This window comes from Porites lutea, chromosome 4 (assembly GCF_958299795.1).
Source record: "Porites lutea chromosome 4, jaPorLute2.1, whole genome shotgun sequence".
NCBI classification, from domain to species: Eukaryota; Metazoa; Cnidaria; class Anthozoa; order Scleractinia; family Poritidae; genus Porites; species Porites lutea.
The window spans coordinates 12,874,089-12,892,870 of NC_133204.1; the positions used below are offsets into that span (position 1 = coordinate 12,874,089).

General features: G+C 39.1%; 2 protein-coding genes across 2 annotated transcripts; one reads left to right on the forward strand and one right to left on the reverse strand.

Annotated features, from left to right (window-relative positions):
* Positions 1–477: 477 nt before the first annotated feature.
* On the reverse strand, positions 478–1,615 carry LOC140935192 (5-hydroxytryptamine receptor 6-like). The gene has a single exon (XM_073384731.1). The coding sequence runs from the start codon at positions 1,599–1,601 to the stop codon at positions 642–644; it is 960 nt and encodes a 319-aa protein (XP_073240832.1). The 5' UTR covers positions 1,602–1,615; the 3' UTR covers positions 478–641.
* A 1,904-nt stretch (positions 1,616–3,519) lies between these two features.
* LOC140935984 (uncharacterized) lies at positions 3,520–18,392 on the forward strand. The gene is made up of 12 exons (XM_073385563.1): positions 3,520–3,686; positions 6,679–6,795; positions 7,395–7,484; positions 7,887–7,958; positions 8,288–8,509; positions 9,839–9,901; positions 12,167–12,276; positions 13,137–13,209; positions 14,037–14,112; positions 15,486–15,645; positions 15,992–16,068; positions 17,310–18,392. Exons 1-12 carry the CDS (start codon positions 3,639–3,641, stop codon positions 17,939–17,941), a joined length of 1,740 nt encoding a protein of 579 aa, XP_073241664.1. The 5' UTR covers positions 3,520–3,638; the 3' UTR covers positions 17,942–18,392.
* Positions 18,393–18,782: the final 390 nt, after the last annotated feature.

The following is an 18,782-nucleotide window of genomic DNA, read 5'->3' on the forward strand; positions in this document are numbered from 1 at the left end:
GATTCACGACTCCTTTTTTTCTCTTCGGACTTAGAACCTGCGATTTTATTCGATTATAAAAATCTGAAAATTGTTTCCAATTTAAGGGACAGCAACTCTTTTGCGTTTAAAAAAAACTGCATAAAATACATGTGTACGCTCGCAAACTAAATTTTTTCAAAAATTCAGATGAGTGTTCAGTAAGCGTTCATGATTCCCTTTGCTGAGGCTGGAACTTTTCCACTGAGCCGTTTTAACCGGTATTGGTCCTAGTTGTTTATTTTACACTAATAACAAAAAAAGGAACTACAAGTTATAACGTTGCTTTAATTAATGTTAGAACAATCACCTTTCCTCCTTTTTGCAGTTTGCCATTAAATTCTTGCTCGATCTTTCAAACATTTCATACAATAGATGGCTTTCTTTTCTCATATTAACTTTCAAAAGTTTTTTGTTTTCCATTCACTTCAGCAACGCTAGCTAAATCAGTTAGTTGCGACCTTTCGTGATTCGCTTCCTTTAGAATGTTCCTTTAAAATGTTTGTGTTCGCAACACGAACATTTTACAAGAATTTATGAAATACACTTCTAACTTCGACTAACATGGCTCTTGGTGTCGTACCATTATACCGATAGATATATTCACCAACTGAGGCCGGAGATTAAACGCAGGGCAAATGTTGGATAAGCGCTGCCCTGATATCTCGGAGACGCCAACAATATATAAATGGATTCAAGGCAGAATTGGCATAAAGTATGGTTCTTAACAGTTCAAAAATAAGTCTGTTTGTGGTAGTTGTTCCTTGAACCAAGATTACACTGGAGATGCAAAGATACGGAATGTAGCAAAGCAGCAAGAGAATGTAAACCATGAACATACCCATCACTGATTGTCTGTACTTTTTCGAGGTAAGCGGTTCTTCATTCGTCACCTCTTTTAAAGAGTTTGGTTGTTGTGATCGGATTTGAAGATGGTGATGACGCAAAACGATATAAACGCGACAAAAGCAAAACGTGGTGATGGCGATACAGCATAATCCAAGAGCCACTCCTATGATAAAGCTGAGGGATGGGTACCATAGCCATGTTACAATAATAAGAGCCAAGACTAGCCATGTACAAACGAGCAGGGTTATAACGCGCTTGTTAGTGACAAGTTGTTTATACCTCAGGTGCAGATACAACGCCAGATATCGGTCAATACTCACCGCCGTGATGCTAAATAGCGAAACGCTACATAAGTAAGTACCAAGTAGGGCTACGGCTACACCAAAGCCGCACGCCATGCTGATAATTCCCCGTATTTTGGCCACGGAGTAGATAACGACGAGAGGTTGAGCAACCAGCCCTACCCCAAGGTCTGACAACACAAGGCAAAATAACAAAACGTAAGAAGGTGTGTGAAGCGTGGATGTCCTCCAGATGGCTATCAGAATAAGCAGATTCTCAACAGTAGCAGCCATAGCTAACACGATGTTGAATACGCAGTTAGCAATGTACCATCCAAGAAAACCATCGGTTGCAAAATAATTGCTGTCCATGTTGTAACAAACAATTTCAGCGTTTTCTCCTGGACGAGATTTATTTCCAGCCGAGGCGTTCGAGTCTAGGAAAGATTCCATTTTTTTATACCCAGGACCACGACGCAATTAAAACGCAAAATGAAAACTTATTTGACTGGTTGAGCTTGCGTAACGTTATCTCCTACACTTTTCTTGTCACAAAATTGTCATGTTGTCCGTGATTGTTTACCGAAGAGATATAGATTGTATACACCTCACCAATATACCAATATTACAGATATAGCCTGCCGATATGCATTTGTACTGCACTGTACCCTTTGTAATGAAGTGACATTCAGGACGAAGTTTTTCTTTATCAGTCTCATCGCCTTGTTGAAAATCTGCAAAAAAGCAGTCTATTCAAGTAGAATTCAAGTGACCATCCCTTGACTAAACATTTTTTGTCAATCAATGAAATTCTTATTTTAAGAAGTAAAAAAGACGTTTAAAAACGTCTTTTTATCAGCAGACTGACCATATCGACTCCAGTTAGTTTTCTTTCCACGCGAAATTTTTATTACTGACAACACACTAAATATCAACTGTGTTTCATACAATAACGGGATAAAAGTTATGTTGTGGTTCAGTTTTTTGTTTTTGTTTGCCTAGGACTCATTTTCATACTTGCCCACAATGACAGGTAGCAAAGGCAAATGAAAATTAATCCAAGTATAAAATTAAATCCAACTAGGTTTGCCGGAAAGCTGAGAGAGCGAATTTACGATCGTCGCCTCAAAATAGAGCATGGACAAATGGTTTTTACAAAACTACAAAAAATGCACACACGATAACTTCTAATAACATAAAAATCCCAGTGGGCTTTTCGGAAAAGGTATCCGCAGCTTAACCAGTAGCCCAACAACTTTTTCAAACGTTCGCAAATCGATCTAGTTTCTTTTGACCGTTTTTAAGTTCCTTTTTCTTCAGTCCATAATATTCCACCCCGATTTTTGAAACGCCTCTTGAATCTTGTTTCAGGTTGTTTTGCTTTTCATCAAACTAATTTATCCATGGTGTTTTCTGCCTTTTTCATATTATCAAAAGTCATCCTTGGCTAGCACGGAGGCTGAGGGAAATAAAACAAAAGAATCGAAATTAATTATTAATCACTGCGTCTCAATAGGTTTTCTTTAATTTATCTTATACCACTAGATTCGGTGCTAAGTATGAGTTTAAATAAAAAAAAAAGAAAATTTACAGACTTTTGTATAGCCTTCAGCTCATAGTTAATAGAGGGAATGGTTAGAAACCCGACAAAGTTCTTTGTTGTATGTTTTTGTTCTCTTTTTTGGCCTTGACCCTGCACAAAACACAACAGTTGTTTACTCCGTACTGAGGAACTAACCAATAGAAACGTGCTGGTTACGTAATTCATGCATAACGTATGAACGCAAAACAAAAGATTGTGCAGGGTCATGGACCTTCTAACATAAATCTTGGCATCTTTGTTTGCTCCTTTGATGTTTGCCGGGCTTCATAACCAGTCACCTCCATTAACTATGTTCAGCTTAACCTATGCATCCGTACCGAAAACCCCTTCACATTCGAGACCCATTCGAGGTGCGTCCAAAATATCAGACAAAATATTCGACCTCTAGCCGATTTGTCTGTTCCTGCTGAGTTTCATTTGTGGAGTTTCACGATCTCATTCAAAGCCTGTTCAATGCGTCCGTGCAGCAAGAAGAAAACAGTACTTTATTTCCTCGGCTCGTCATTTCGCACCACTCTTCAATGTCCAAACGCATGAAACAGTCGGGGGGACTGCTATCCCATGCCCAGAGGCCGACAAGCTTAAAACTTGATCGTTTTTTTTTTTTCATTTTATAGATACACTGCATCGATTTTGTTATTCTTCTTAGCTATTTTCAAGATACCAAATGTTTTCCTATGCATCGTGCGCATTGGTTTTGAATCTTCTCGCAAAGGGTATTTGAGGAGGTCTGGGTACTAGAACTCATTCCCCCTGTGAAAAAACAAATTTTGCCACGAAGGAGATGAGAGTTGTTGACCATGATCAGGAACAAACTGAGTTTTACTGATCTTTGATGTCACTTCCATTCTTTAATGTTGTGCTAAGCTTATGCTGGTTTGGATGGAATGACTTTGGCAAGAAGTGAGAGAGAATGGACCATTCTCGTAAACGAAGTAAGGTTTTTTTCTTAACTCAAGAATCAGCTGATTTGATTTCACTTTCCTTCGGCACAATTGTCCTTTAACAACAGTGAACAGTTTCTTATTTCATTTTTAATTCTTACCTTTTTGTAAAGCTACGACTAAAAGCGATACGGTGAGAATTCAGTTTTCTGATACCAGTGGTCGGGAAAAACAATGAGAATACCCTCACTGGGATAATGCTAAAAAAGCTAATGTTTATCTTATCAACAAGTATTCGCTTAGCATTACTCGAGGTAATTCAGTGATGTTGAAATGGTTTTGAGCCAATTTGGCAATTTGGGGCGTGAACTATTTTGTAGGTTTGCTTTCAAAAAGCTTAACTAGTCGGCAAAAAGTGCAAGACTGCTTATGAAATGAAAGTGATCTTTATAAAGATTTATGTATCAAATGAATATAGGCGGAAAGCAAAGCATCGATCAGAGTGTTCATGTAAATCGCAAGCTGTTCTACTACTTTTCTCAGTTTACCTGTTGCATTACTAATTTATTCAAATCGCAAATGCAAATGATTGTTTGTACCAACAGCTGTTAGTATGCAAATAGCCCTGTCACGTTTTTCACATGTAAAATGTCCAAATCTATAGCAACAGAGCGGCCGTCGACATATTCACCTTTCCCCGCTTAGGTCAGACGTACCCCACCCCCCTCCTTAAAGTCCACTTGAAATTTTGCTGCCCAGAAAGTCACAGCACTCCAGAAGGAATACTGACTGACATGCACTTACGTAAAGATATCAGCCGTATCAACACAATTTACTGGTTTTAAAACATGGTAGAAACTTCATTATATTTCTAAAATATTTCAAAGGGATAAACCAATGACAGCACATTTGTGAAGTAAAAACTGTTTTATTATCTCCTACACGTTTCGTGTGACTAATGCTCACTTTATCAGGGAGTTTTACGGTACAACTAATTATGAGAATATCTGTATATACTGATAATAATATTAGCCTAGTGAGGAAGAATTCGAGGAAATAAACTGGGTTTGCCACTTGTGCTAACACTGTTAAGATAGACTGTTGCTCATTATAAAAGCTATCGACTTTATACCTTATTCAGTTTAAGTCAAAGTATTGTCATTTGTGGTAAGATTGAATTATGATTGCCTTGGATTTTGTCCAATGAGGCTGTGAACGGATTCTGAAAAAAAAAATGCTGACGTTGGAAGTATGTTTTGAAAAAAGATTCCAGTTGTATTCTGACAAAAGTATTTACAATAATTATTATCAGTAAACTAACTATAATTTTTGGTTTTTTAACAATTTATTAGTGATTTAGGATAGGGTTTAAAAAATCACCATATACCAGTATAATATTCAATTTGCTGGTCGTTAAGAGCAGAGTTTTATAAAAGATCACAGTTTTCATTCACTTCTTTAATTGGTCGTGCTTTTTCTTAAAAAAAATGTCACACCGGTGCCGCTCCCCACGTGACGTAAAATTTATGAAAATGCATCAGTTTGCTTTTGTCCAAAAATGTCCTGTACTGATGTCCACTTCCTTAACCCCCTCCCCCCTAAATGTCCAGCTGACATTAAGCGGGGAAAAAGTGAATATGTAAACAGCCCCTAATTCTCCTGGACAAATCAGATAGGGTAAAAGACTTAAAAATTATCTTTACACTACTTCCCTTCCCAGGGTAAGGAGAAAATTTGAATTTAAGAGAATTTTGTCTTTCTACCCACAACTTGAATGAGGCCCTGTCAGATGTTGGTGAAGTAAATCTGAGCTATGTCTTTCTACTTTTTAGGCAGCAATTTTTTCAAAAATTCCTAAGACATGAACAATGTCCACCCCAGCCTACCCAAGTAACAGTTACCTATAGTACTAGGGAGCTTAAGCAACAACAACGGCGACGGCTACGAAAACGTCACTTAAAATGTGAAGTCGCACTACTTCAAGCTTAATCATGCTTATTCCATCTCATTCAATTTGTGAAATGTTGGTAATTTTCTCTGGAGCTGAATTCTAGAGCTCTGTATCAAAGTTCAGGAAAAGAAAATGAAAGTCATTGTCTTGTGTTCGCGTCCTCCACAAAATGTGAAAGTAGGTATTTTCACGTCGTAGTCGTGCAGTGACTTCAAAGAATTCTACAAAAAAGCGTGATGCACATGCAGAGCTGTTGTTTTGCCAATCTAAACCCTTGCTTTTTTTCCATTCTTGTGGAAGTCGCCGTCGTCGTTGCTTAAGCTCCCTACTGGTAAAACAGTGACTCCCTGCTCAAGGCCCTGTTAAAATTGAATTCCAACAAGTGACATGGCCTTGGAACAGTGACATACAGTCTGTAAGGCGAATGAAATGGCGAGACATACATGAATTTGGCTTGAAACTGTTACAGCTACAGGGAAAATCACAAATACAATAGTAAAATACCGAAAGAGACATGGCCTCCTCTTCCATAGGTATGCGAAACGACCACTTTTGAAATTCAGACGAGGGACATACATACCCCGCTAAGAGGGCCTTCTCCTTGGGAGCAGAAGTGAACAACTTGTGAGGATTATACATGCAGAGCAAATCACATTATAGTTGTTAATATATTACCAAAAACTGTTCCTTTTTATAGAAAATGTTTTGTCCAAAAGGGGAAAAAAAGAAAAGAATCTTGATAGTCAAATCAAGTTTGTTTATATTGTGGTTCATTATCTTGACCATGTACATAGCTTAAGACATTGTAAGCTGTTGGGTCAATTTGTTTAAGGCCTGGGAAAAGATTGTTTCCTAGTCAAGGGTGGACTAGCCTGTATGGTTCTTTGGTACCCTTCTAGTTCTTCCCTGCTGCTCACTTGTGTCGTTATTATTTATCATATTATATGCAGTAAAATGGATTAAATTAAATTAATTAAGAATTGATTCTAAGCCTCTTGATGCATGCTTCCTTATTCAGGGGGAATATCTTGACAAGAAACTACTTTTACATGTACTTTATTGTCAATTGTGTGATTATTTTGTAATTTGTAGTATAACGTTTGCAAGAAGAAGCTAAATAGCAAAAGAGAAGCTCTCAAGATTTTAACAAGTGACTTGGAATTATGCCAAAGGGAAAGAGACATTTATAAATCGAAGATAAAACAACTGGTAAGTGTGATAACAAGTTAAAAAACAATGGCAAGTTGTGTTATGATAACATGTCCCTGTACAACAGCCTTAGGGTGCTATCCATTTGTCAGAACTGGCCGGCCGGACTATTGCCGGACCAGTCAGTTAGCAAATGAAATCAGCTTTTTCAAAAGGGTTTTTGCTGAAAACCATCTCCTTCGTGCATACTGTTTAGGATTTGACTGATCTTGCTGGATAGTTTTGATTAAAAGTGAAATTCTCATCATGACGGGAATGGTCTGGCTGGTCAGTTCTGACAAATGGAAAGCGCCCTTAGTTCAATAAAATAAAATAACTACTAATAATATCATTTTGTCAGTGGTGGCACATCCACTTGGAGGCTCTTTATTTGTCATTTCTGATCAAACTGCCAGATTTTAGAAAATTTTGGTTTTTGAGCAGGGCGGCACCCAGGAGACAAGTCTGTTGAACCAAGGGAAGCAGGGCTGTCGCTCAGATGTCAAGTGGCCCTGGCCTGGGGCCATTGGTGACAGCCCAGTAATTTGCCAGTAAAATAAGATGACACCAAATGTCAAGAGTCCAGGTCGCACCCACTTATTCTCTCTGGTCTTTTGTAGCTAAAAGAGGTTGAGGATTATAAACGAAAGGAGAGAGCACAAGAAAACAAGCAAGCAGACAAAAATAATGCACAGACACCTACTAAAAAGGTAGTTCAGAATTCTTGGTATTAATTGATAACCAGTGATTAACAGTTAAATTAACATATGTGTTACTTAACAGTATCAGTAACACATATAACAGTTTATTTCTGGTATGTTTTCTGACAATTTCTTTTCCCTTTTTTTTATACATGGTAAGTCTTTTTTTAAATTGCTTGAGCTAGCTTGTATGTTTTTAATGTTCCCGAATAGTGCTTTCCTGCCGCTATCTGCTTGGTTGTGTGTAATGTATTCATTGAAAATGGATTAAATTATATTAAATTTGGCTATCTTGTCAAAGATTAATAAACATTTCTCTCGAAATCCTATCATGGCACCTGTTGGCAAAGGTTTGGTTGAAAATTTATCATTGTTCTCTGGTTATGACCGGGTATTAATTGTGCTCTTTAGAGAGGTGCCTCATTCTGTGGTCAGAGTGTGTGGGAACAAGAGCTTCAGAATGTCAGAGAAAGAAAACAAAAGGTGACTTACGTTTTATACTCCATTAGCATTCTAAGTCCATACTTGTGGTATTGAAAATTATGAAGGTATACATTTCTCTAAATTTTATTTTGTTGAAATTAAGTACATGGTTGCGAGATTTAAGAGTAGGATATTCCAAAAACCTGGAATATATGAGTTTGTGTTCTAGCTATCTCAATTAAGAGGATTACCATTTATTTTAATAATAATAATACAGTTATCTGACACAAAGTACACTGAAGTCCCAGAAGAATGCACCCATCGTTTTTAGGGCTCCAAATGTAATCTGATCCTTTAATTACATGTTTTTGTTTATGTTCTCATTGTAGACATTATCACAGTTATTGTGTGAGTCACGTGGTGAAAACAAGGCGCTGATAAAAGACCTAGCTGAGCTGCGTCAGCTTTACCGTGATGCTCAGGAGGATATACAGCTACTGCATGATGCATTAGCTAAACAAAAGAACTGTAACTGTGGACTCAAAGCTGGTGCCAATGGCATGGATCCACGTCAGGATCTCATTTCCCAACTTGAAGAAAACCAAGAGAAGGTATAGAAATGAGGCATACACCCAGTAAATTTTGTGCTAACTTATTATATTTAAAAAATGCACTTTATTTGAGTGGCAAAAAAGTACTAATTGAGGACACTATTTTTATGTCTCCTGCTGGAGATGGGAACACCATTTTTGTCCAGCCGTTTGCATGCAGAGCAAAGGTATTCCTTTTTTTTCCTAGTTAGTTTAAGACCCTGAGTATTTGTCTGGATGCTGGAGTCAAACCCATGAGCTAATCCAGGTGTAGAAGCCATGTTTTTTTTGGCATTTCATTGATAGCAAACTGAGGCTATGATAGCATGCATGGTTTAAAAAATTGCCTTGTCCAGGGTTACTTGCAGACTCCCACATAAAGGGTGAGTTTGCAAGTGACGCTGGAGATGGCCCCACCCTCTGTATGGGTCTAGGCACAACGTGATGCAAGAAAATTTTGGAAAAATATAGCCTATAATATCATATGTGATCGATTTCCAAATACAGTTGAACTTCCGTGTGCGACCTCCTCTCGTGAGCAACCACCTCCCATAAGTGACCGCCTATCTAAAAAACACCAAACCTCCTCCAGACAAAACCTTACAGCTGGAACCTCTAGTAAGCAACCTCATCCACTTTTTGGACCTGAAAGTTTCATGATTTACCATTGTTTTTAATCTTCTGTAAGTGACCACTTAATGCATTCTGATCTCGACAATGTATATACACTGTGTGCACTATGGTACTTAGAATATATGAAGAGCTTTAGTGACAACATGGAACTACACATGGCATAACTTGGAAATTGCATGCAATAAATTATCTTCCATAAAGTAGATGAGCCCGGACCTCTTCTCAGTAGAGGCCCCCTGTGGTTCGATTCTTGTAAGCGACCACCTCCAGTATATGCATTTTGGGTAATTGCTTACGGGAGGTTCGAGCGTATGCCAAAGAGAAACTGCCACCTGCTTCTCAGATCTCGAGCCATCTTTTCTAAAAGAAAATGAACTGGGCTCCCAATAGTAAGGGTTTTTATGTACAGGGTGTATCACCATCATCTACAGTCATGAGCAGTGGTTTTGAACAAAATTATAAGGAACTAAAGTTCCTCTGGGTATTCTTTCCCAAAACGTCACTGTTGCTTTTGTTTTTATCGAGTATGTAAACTATGTTAAGAACATGATTGTTTGGCATCAGTAGAAAGAATTTTGGACTCTTTATTTAATTATATTAATTTGTACAACTTAGACTTTGATCAAACATTTAAGAAGAAGAAAGAACGTTCATCAACAAAGTATAAAAATGTAGTATGAGCCATCTGATATATTATAATTATTTTGTTGTGTAAAGTTGGTGGAGCTGGGAAGAGAGAAACTTGCCATAAGTGATGAGAAAGCTGAGATTGCTATGGAGGTATGAACTGAATTTTTTATTTGACCCCTTAAACCCCAAGATCAAAACTTGAATTCTCATTTGTTACCCCTATTCATTTCCTACAGAAGTAGTGGGGAGAAGTTGATACAATATCAAGTAAATCTTGTGTGATCATGTCCATAATTCTCATGATCACTCTGTTTTACAAAGCATTGATATTACAAGGAGAAATTTGATGCTGATCACAATAGGGCTTAACAGGTTAATACAATGTATATGATAATAATGCTAAATCGGCATGGAACAGTGTTATTGTCTTTTTGTAAAGGTAATAGCACGATTTGTGGTGATATTTGGCATAAATACCACGAGTGATATTTCGAGATTGTAATACATAATTTCACGAGCCGTTAGGCGAGTGAAATTTGAGACAATTTGGAAATATCACGAAGTGGTATTTATACCTAATATCACGTACAAATCATGCTATTATTTGTTTATACTACTACCCGCAAAGGTTTTGTAATTTTTCACATTTAGGTATTTCAAATTAAGCTGAAATACCACTGCTCTAAGCCAATCAAATTGCAGAAATTTCTCATGTAGTAGTATAAATACAGTAATTTTTTTGTTTCTTCCTCAAATCAGAAGCCATTCTTTCCTTATAATTATGCTTAAACATTAACGCTCCTTATGCTTTAAATATACTGTTGGAAAGAGGACTTAAGAGAGTTAAATATTTCTGTAAGAGGGAGAAGGTCCAAGTCAGAGGCTTGCTTTCTCTTCATTTCCTTAGTCAAGAAACTTTGCCCAACCTCGTTCCCAGGGTTCTCTCCTACCCCTTTGCCCTTTACCACAGTGTATAAATTACCCGTTACCGGTGATCTACTGTTTGGGGTAGCCAGCCCTGCGATGGACTTGCCATCCCATTCAAGGCGAAGTAGAAATACTCACAATTCAAGGTTACAACCCTGGGGTACTCTGTATAATGGCCTATACGGAGCAGCTCTGCTCAAAAAGGGTACCAGTTGTGGATCCACACCAGTTTCCACAGTTTTATGGAAATTGGTCAGATTTTTCATAATAGATACATAAATAGTCCTCATAAATCTGCCGATTTGCAAGGCCTCATCTGAAGAGAATGGAATGGGCCAAGTTAAATCCAAAAAACTTCCTAGGAAACATGCCTCCAGACCCCCCATCCCCTCCTCCCTCTCCCTCCACCCCCTGAAAAGCTTATGCTTTGGCGCTCGTGTACGAAATCAGTCAGTATTCATCCTAGAATCGGGCCTGGGTTCAGGCTTCATGTATATGAAAGGGTAGGGAAATCTCCCATTACACTCTGTAAAAAGGCCCATAAGGTCTAACAGATGCATTTTATGACCGCGAAGGAGTCAAGAAAATGTTCTGGGCCGAGTTGTTCAATGCTGGGTTAAGATAACCCAGGGTTAGTGCGATATTTGAATTCAGATATGAAAGCTTAGAAAGCATTTCAGTTTTAATCCTTTTTGTCTACAAGTTGATGATTGGAAGCTCTATAAATAGCACAGAAAATTATCTGACAAAATGCTTTTGAACACAAGAAAAAGAAACCTGGGTTAAATTTAACCCCGGGTTAAGCGCTAATCGGCCTTCGAACAATTGGGCCCTGGTTTGTAATTTATTCATTTTAAAGACAGTGTGTTTACAGCAGTTAAAGGCATGCAAAGTTCAAAACTAGGTATGTTGAAAGGGGCACCTTTTCTGTTAGCCTGCGTCGCAGACGTAATTTAACTGCGGTTAGTAAAGTCTGCGAAGCAGCGCCGAGATCCTTGTTCAGGACTACCAACGTAACGGACTCAATGAATTACCGGAAGTACCTTTCGAATTTCCTTTCATCTTGATTGGCAAGTCGAAAATGGTATTTTTAACAGGCCAATCATGGCGCATACTCAAATGCCAGTACACAGGTGGGGGCCGAGAACAAGGATTTCAATGTTTCACAGACGGACTTAACCAGGGTTTAGTTTCGTCTGCGGCATAGGCTACTTTTCTGTGAAAAAGGATATATGAAAGGGTAAGGGATTGGACCTCGGGGCGGAGTCTCCCCGTATAAACATTTTTTGGGTACCCCCATGGGGGGTACAACCTCATGTTACAATTGGGTTAACTGGCCTGTGATATCATGAGCATCTTAACCTCTTCATGCTATTTGGCAAAACATTTGGAATGTAAAGTCTCAAATTGTTAGGATACGATTTTGGGAAACTGCCCACCTACCCTTCCCCTAAGCCAACATGGTCCTATATGTTTTTATCCATTTAGAGAGATCACTATAAAGACAAGTCAGACAGACTCAACACACAGCTTAACTTCATCCTTGGTGCTGATGATAGGAGACTAGTCGATATAGACTCCGTTCTTATGGAAAACAGGTTGGTGTGACAGTTTGCTAACACGTTTTGCAAGTTGTGGTCATCACTGTAACTTGTGACGTGGTAAAACTATCCATGTCACGTAGAGTAAGCTTAAAATGACAGTTCCATCAAATCCGAATTTCTATGTAAAGCTTAAACGCTAAAACACGTTTTAAGTGTTGTCCAGTTGTAAACCACGGTTGCAAATCGTCGGTATCCGGTCACCTCGCCACTAAACCATCTCCCCACCAACGAAAGTGCCACCAAGAAGTAGACTTGCCAACAAGACACAGTCTATTTACCTAGGATTACTGAGTCAAGGTCTCAGGCGATAACACCGGTCCGTCCATCATAAAACCAGAAGATGGTTACCAAAAATGTATGCCCAGGATTCTTGACTTCTCCCATCTTCATGCGGCTCTGCCGCCAAAAAACTACAGCACTCGCCCGCCAATCCTGCCAGCTTCGCTGACATTACAGTTACATGTAGTGGCGAGTTACTTGAAGGCGACTCGACTTTTTGTTGGCGAGTTGCTTGCTGACGAGATGTTCTGGTGGCAAAATGACCGTAAAACAAATCGTTTACTTCTTAGACGTTTCTTTACTGATTTACCTGTATGTCTACTTCAAAGCACACTTTAATAGAGCTTCCTTCAACCCAAGCTACAGAGTGTAAAATTCAGTTTGTTAGTTGCCCTTTCCCTAATTCTCATGTTTTCTTTACGCAGTTTAACCTTACCTGTTTGCAATGTTTCTTTCAAGTCAAAGTTGCAAATAAGAGAAAATTCTGCAAATGTCTGTATGTTAGAAGATTCCATGGGTCATGAAATATTTTAATGAAGCTGTCGTTTCAATTTTTTCTCAATTTATTTTTCAAGGTATTTAAAGGAGCAAATTAAGCAACTTAAGGAAGAAAAGAGCATGGCGGTATCTGCTTTAGCTAGATACAAGGTGAGGCAAGTAGAAGAATAGAAGACAGTTCTTCGAAATATCTTTATATTACTACGAGATCTGATTTGTATATCTTGTTGCTTACTATTCCAGCTTTTTCGACTGGAAATTTTCTTTTTATTGTGAACGGTTTGAACCCAGGAGTTATAAGTACAGTGGAACCTCGATGGGCCAAGGGACTGGCAAATCAATATGTTAGCTATAACGAGGTTCTTTTTCATATATTTTACTATGACTGGGGTGAAGAAAACGTTCGTTATACCAAGGTACTTCATTATATCGAGGTTCATTATAAAGAAATTCGTTATATCGAGGTTCGTTATATAGAGATTCGATATATAGAGGTTCGTTATTTAGAGGCTCGTTATATCGAGGTTCTGCTGTAGGTGGAATGTTTTCATCTGGTCGAGTGCTGTTGTTCACAGTGACTAACGTTTCCTACTGTACGGTTAAGTCATCATAAGGCCTACCGGTCATTTCAATACAAAATCGTTTTGATACAAGTTGATTCAGTTGAGTTGTGAATGGTCTCCTGAACTTGGCTAAAAGAACGAGGAATATTCACCCAAAATGTTTTCTTTTTAACGCGCAAACTGTACTTGAAGAGATAGAAATTGTCGTATCGTATGGAAACGACTTTGTATCAATTCGAGCGCCCTCCATCATAAGAGTTATGATAATGATGATGAGTACCACACAGGTTATCGAAACTTGCCAACAACAGTCCTAATCATACATGTAGGACTTTCTATGCCGTTGATTTTTTAGGAATGTTGTAATACCTGTCGATAGAAATCTGATTGAGATTTTGACTTTGTTTTGTTCAGAACACTTTTGAGAAGCGGAAGAACAAGATTCTTCAAGCACAGTACCCAGGATCTCCCGTCAGCACCAATAAACACGGTAAATGTACGATACGTAACTCAGTTCATGGGCCATTTCCGAGTTTCAAAAACTCTGACTTTCATAACGAGGCTAAGTGCAGCACCTTTCTGTGTAAAAATGAGATTTATTTGCGTGAGGATAAAAAATTCATTGTTTTATTCGTAGCTTCGCCCTTGGCCTCGCTGAAGCCGCGAAGCGACAACCGGAAAGAGATGAGAGCGGCGCTTAATCGGGGGTTGGGGGCGGCGGGCGCTTAGTCTTTGTCGGCGCTTATTCGAGTAAATACGATAATTGGCGACATTAACATAATGAATCTTGTCAGACATCCGTGTTACAGCCCTTTAATGACGTGTTACTTACGTCATTGATGACGTGAATTGTACATTTAAGGCCTAATGTTATCACTCTTAAGAGTTTATGACATTTGGGGTCGAATGTTATTTTATTTACTGTCATTTTACATTTAAAGTGCCCATCACCTAAAATTTATTATTTTCTTATCTGAAACTACACCTTATTAAAATAACTTCTGCGAAAAAATTTTGCGATTTGAACCAAAGACAATTTTTTTATAATTTTTTTTAAAACGTTCAAATTTGCCGCCATTTTTGCACACCATTCGTCTTAGTCTTCTCTCAGAGTATGGCGTCATATGACGTACTTTAAGGAACACGTGACCTTATCGACAGAAAAACATTAAGAGTTCTGATAGGTTTTTCTTTTTCAGGAAAACTTTCTTCTTGCGAAGACATTGTGATTCAATCCTTACTTGTAATTTATCTTTTTTGAGTACCGCTGGGTCATGCGAGTTCCTTAAATTACGTCACATGACGTCATATGTGAGCCTGCTAGTTTGCATGATCAGCGGAGCGGGTGTACCGCAAAAATGTAGACTTCAAAAATTGGTAAAAAAATCGCGTTTTGTTCACACCGCAAAAATTTTTCGCAGAAGTTATTTTAATAAGGTATAGTTTCAGATAAGAAAATATAAAATTTTAGGTGATGGGCACTTTAAGCAATAGAAAACGTTTTCCGTGTTTGCATAGCCTGACATAAACACGAGAGGGGTTGGGAGAATTCGAGACAGTTATGCAAACCCGAGTCGAAGTCGAGGGTGTGCATAACTGTCGAGAATTCTCCCAACGCCCCGAGTGTTTATATCAGGCTATGCAAACACAGGAAAAAGTTTTCTATTGCTTTTATAAAATAACTTTCCCAAGGCAAAACGCAAAACTCCTTGTATGGCACTGAGTTAAAGAGAAATTCCTACCGGTCGCAAAGTCTTGCCCACGAAGTCTTGCAAGTCTTGGACAGCCCAGATCAGAGTCTGCCTGCCTCTCTGAAGACCAGCGAATGAAAGTATTCATAATAGTTTGTGTCTTTTTCTTTAGCCATGCCTTCGCTCATCTCTGATTTTGTGGGCCATCTAGCCCATATTGGCTCCAGTTCAACGCCATCCACTGTAGCTGACTTACAGTTCTTAGCTAACTCGCTATCAGAAACTCTGTCGGAGAAGGACACCGCCCTTCAACATCTGAGAAGTGCTAACAAGTAAGTTTGTGAAGGTGTAGTGCTTAAAATTACTGTAGTACCGTCAGGAAATAATAGACCACCGAGGAGAAGTCAACAGATTATTTTTAGAGTTAATTATCACCGAATATTCAGAACCGAGCCAGCCAATCAAGATGCGCGATAAGCAGTATTCACTGGCTTGAGATATACAAGTTTCAGTGATGAACAAATTGCGAATGTAAGACGAACTTGGAAAGGGAAATAACGAGGCCCCTTTTTCTCAGAGTGATCTTGCGCGAGTGACGCCAGGTTCTGGGATGCTAGAGGTAGATCCGTTACAGCTTCAGAGTCTAACTGACTTCATCGATGTTGTTTCTCTTGCTAGGATCCTAGGCCATCGAGTTGCAGAACTTGAAAAGAAACTCAAGACGTTAGAAGTGTCAGGCTTGTGGTCCTTACAAGGTGAGCATCCACCGACAGTTTCCTTAACATGCATACCACGTTGTTTTTACCTGGTAATTCAGATCTAACCAATACGGTCAACTCCCTTTATTGCGGACACTGTAGGGACCTCGAGTTAGTGTCCTCATTAGCGAGTGTCCGTAATAGCGGGAGTTTATTTCAGTCTAACATCTGTAACATGTTTTTGCCTGGTATTTAGCTGCCGTCCGTATTATCGGGGAATCCGTTATAGCGGGGTGTCCGCAAGGCGAGAGTTGTCTGTATTGTTATGGTGATAAAGAAAGATGGTAAAATTTAAACTCTGTAGGAAATGAAAGAGATGCAGTGATCTGCTCCCATTTGCTGGCAATCGGTTATTTTGGGGATATTATAGATAATATAATGATTCAGGAAAGCAGAGCCCCTTTCTTTATTTTCCGTCTTATTTCTTGCCGCTCACTCTCCCTCGTTCCCATCATTCCTCACTCGCACTTCTTGCTCGTCTCCAGTACCCCGCTATTTAAGTCCTTGTTTGGCAAAAGTGTATTCGTCACTTTGAGGTTGCGCGGGAGACCGGGTAGAGATGATTGTCAAAGTGCATTGTGGGACTGTTTTGGGGGACGCATTTTCAACGTGGCGGCAAATTCGTCCATCAAAACAGTCCCACAATGCACTTTGACAACCATCTCGACCCGGACTTCAGCGCAACCTCAAAGTGGCCAATGGAAGAGACTGTGGATGATGATCATGTCAAGAGCATCGGACAATGAAGGGGAAATCGTAATTTCCTTGCAGGATACATTTAACGCGTCATTCTACTCTAATACCTATACATGTATATTGATTTAGTATAGAAAATTCCAAAACTCACAGCAAAATTAGAGACAAAAAAAGCGAATATATCATCCGAATCGCTCGAACTTCATCAGCGTTGTGAAGTGTCAGGTTGCGTCAGAACAGAAAAGTTGTCACGTATCCCCAAGAGAGGATTGTAAATTGCCAATAGGTCCAGTACCTCGTCCCTATTCAGTTAGATCGATTGGGACGAAACTTTCGCTTTTTTTTTTTGTCTCAAATTTTTGCTCTGAGTGTTGGGATTTTCTATACTACATATCTTCGCCAGAGCTGATGAAAAAAGTGTTTTAATACTGATTGTACACTTGCAATAACGAGAGCCGTAATGACCAGAGTACAGCTAGCTTGTTAGACCGTCTTCTATAACCCGCGTCTATAACCTGTTTTTCGTAATCTTTCGTTATCAGGTCATCGAGGCTATGGTTCTACAGAAGCAGATATGCTCAGTAAAGAAGTAGTTTACGACAGACTTCAAGCCTTGATTCCTGAAGAGGAGAGAAGAACTAATGGCAACAGCAAAACTCACGAAACTGTAGAACATGAAAACAGGCGAAGCGAACCGGACTCCCCATCGTCACCCGGGAGTCCAGGCTTTGAATTGAGTTCCTATCAGGGCGAGGTCGAAGAGGGGGTATTGGTCAATGTGACCGGAAGCCCTATAGATACACTGGAAGAACTCGGTTGTGTTGAGTTAGATTATGTTGATTCGGATGAGGTAGATGATATTTTAGGAGAGCAAACTCCTGTTCAAGTTCACAGTGGCAGTCCACAAGATGAAGAAGAACAACAAGAAGAGAAACCCTGTCGGGAGGAAGATGTAAAATCACCTGAAGAACACTCTACTGATAAAACGAGTGATTTTGAGAGATGCGAGGAATCAAATCACGTACAAGATAATGAGAATTCTCTGAAGCTCACTTCCCTAGAAATACACTACCATACAGATAATACACAGGACAATAACGAAGACCCGGACGAAAATACTTTGTCCGACCTTCAACTTGTGGATTTACTGAAAACAATCAACAGTTCAGATTAGAAGTCGTTTTTCTGGGTCTGCAGTGAAATTAACATATTGCTGCAAATTCAAATGATTTTAGACGGAATTATACTGTCAGCTACACCAAAAAAATTCCTTACCCTTTTATAAGTTATGGTTCGTGGATCTAATCCCACAATAACCACAAACACGACTTGAGTCGTAGCGGCGCTTTTTACACATTAAATTATTTATAGCCTGAATTTCAGCCGTCTCCTCGATTCGCACATTTCCGAGAGAGACGTCGTCTGCAGGGAGTGCGGCTGAAATTTTGGCGTTAGATTGAAAATCAAAGCAATTTGCTGTTATACGTTTCCAGAGAGTCATGTCAATATTTGAAGGTTTGATCATTCGTTGTTATGTATTTTCCAGGCAAAAGCTATTGGTTGTAATAATTATGGCTTCACAAAGAATGCTGCCTGCAGGATTAAAGTCAAACTAAATAACATCACCACATGTCCCCCGTATCATGAATGGTTCAGATTTACGTAAGAGAACTAGTCTACAACAGCAAGTTAGCAATCAAGATGTAGACGGCAGAAGAAGGGGTACAAACTCAATAGCATTGATATTGATTTGAAGAAAAGCGCTTCTCCACGCGCCTATAATATATATTTTTACATTTCTCTGCCGTGCTCCTGCCCTTGAACTACCTCGAGGCTTCCAATTGAAGGATGTTTCAATCGTATTTGACAAACTTCATGCATTTGCTGCTGTTTGTATCCTAAGTAATACAGTACGGGCCTAGTTCCTAGGCCTCTTTATTCCGCGCGGCCTATGCGTTTCGGGTCACGTGGTCCGAACGAGTTTGTGGGTTTGTTTCCCTCTGTTCGTCTCGGCT

Excerpts from the sequence above, each read along its gene's own strand:
- LOC140935192 (XM_073384731.1), bottom strand. The coding sequence starts at position 1,601 with ATGGAATCTTTCCTAGACTCGAACGCCTCGGCTGGAAATAAATCTCGT.
- LOC140935984 (XM_073385563.1), top strand. The coding sequence starts at position 3,639 with ATGACTTTGGCAAGAAGTGAGAGAGAATGGACCATTCTCGTAAACGAA. Across the intron at positions 13,210-14,036 it reads CTGCTTTAGCTAGATACAAG|AACACTTTTGAGAAGCGGAA; the intron begins GTGAGGCAAGTA and ends TGTTTTGTTCAG. Across the intron at positions 14,113-15,485 it reads CGTCAGCACCAATAAACACG|CCATGCCTTCGCTCATCTCT; the intron begins GTAAATGTACGA and ends CTTTTTCTTTAG.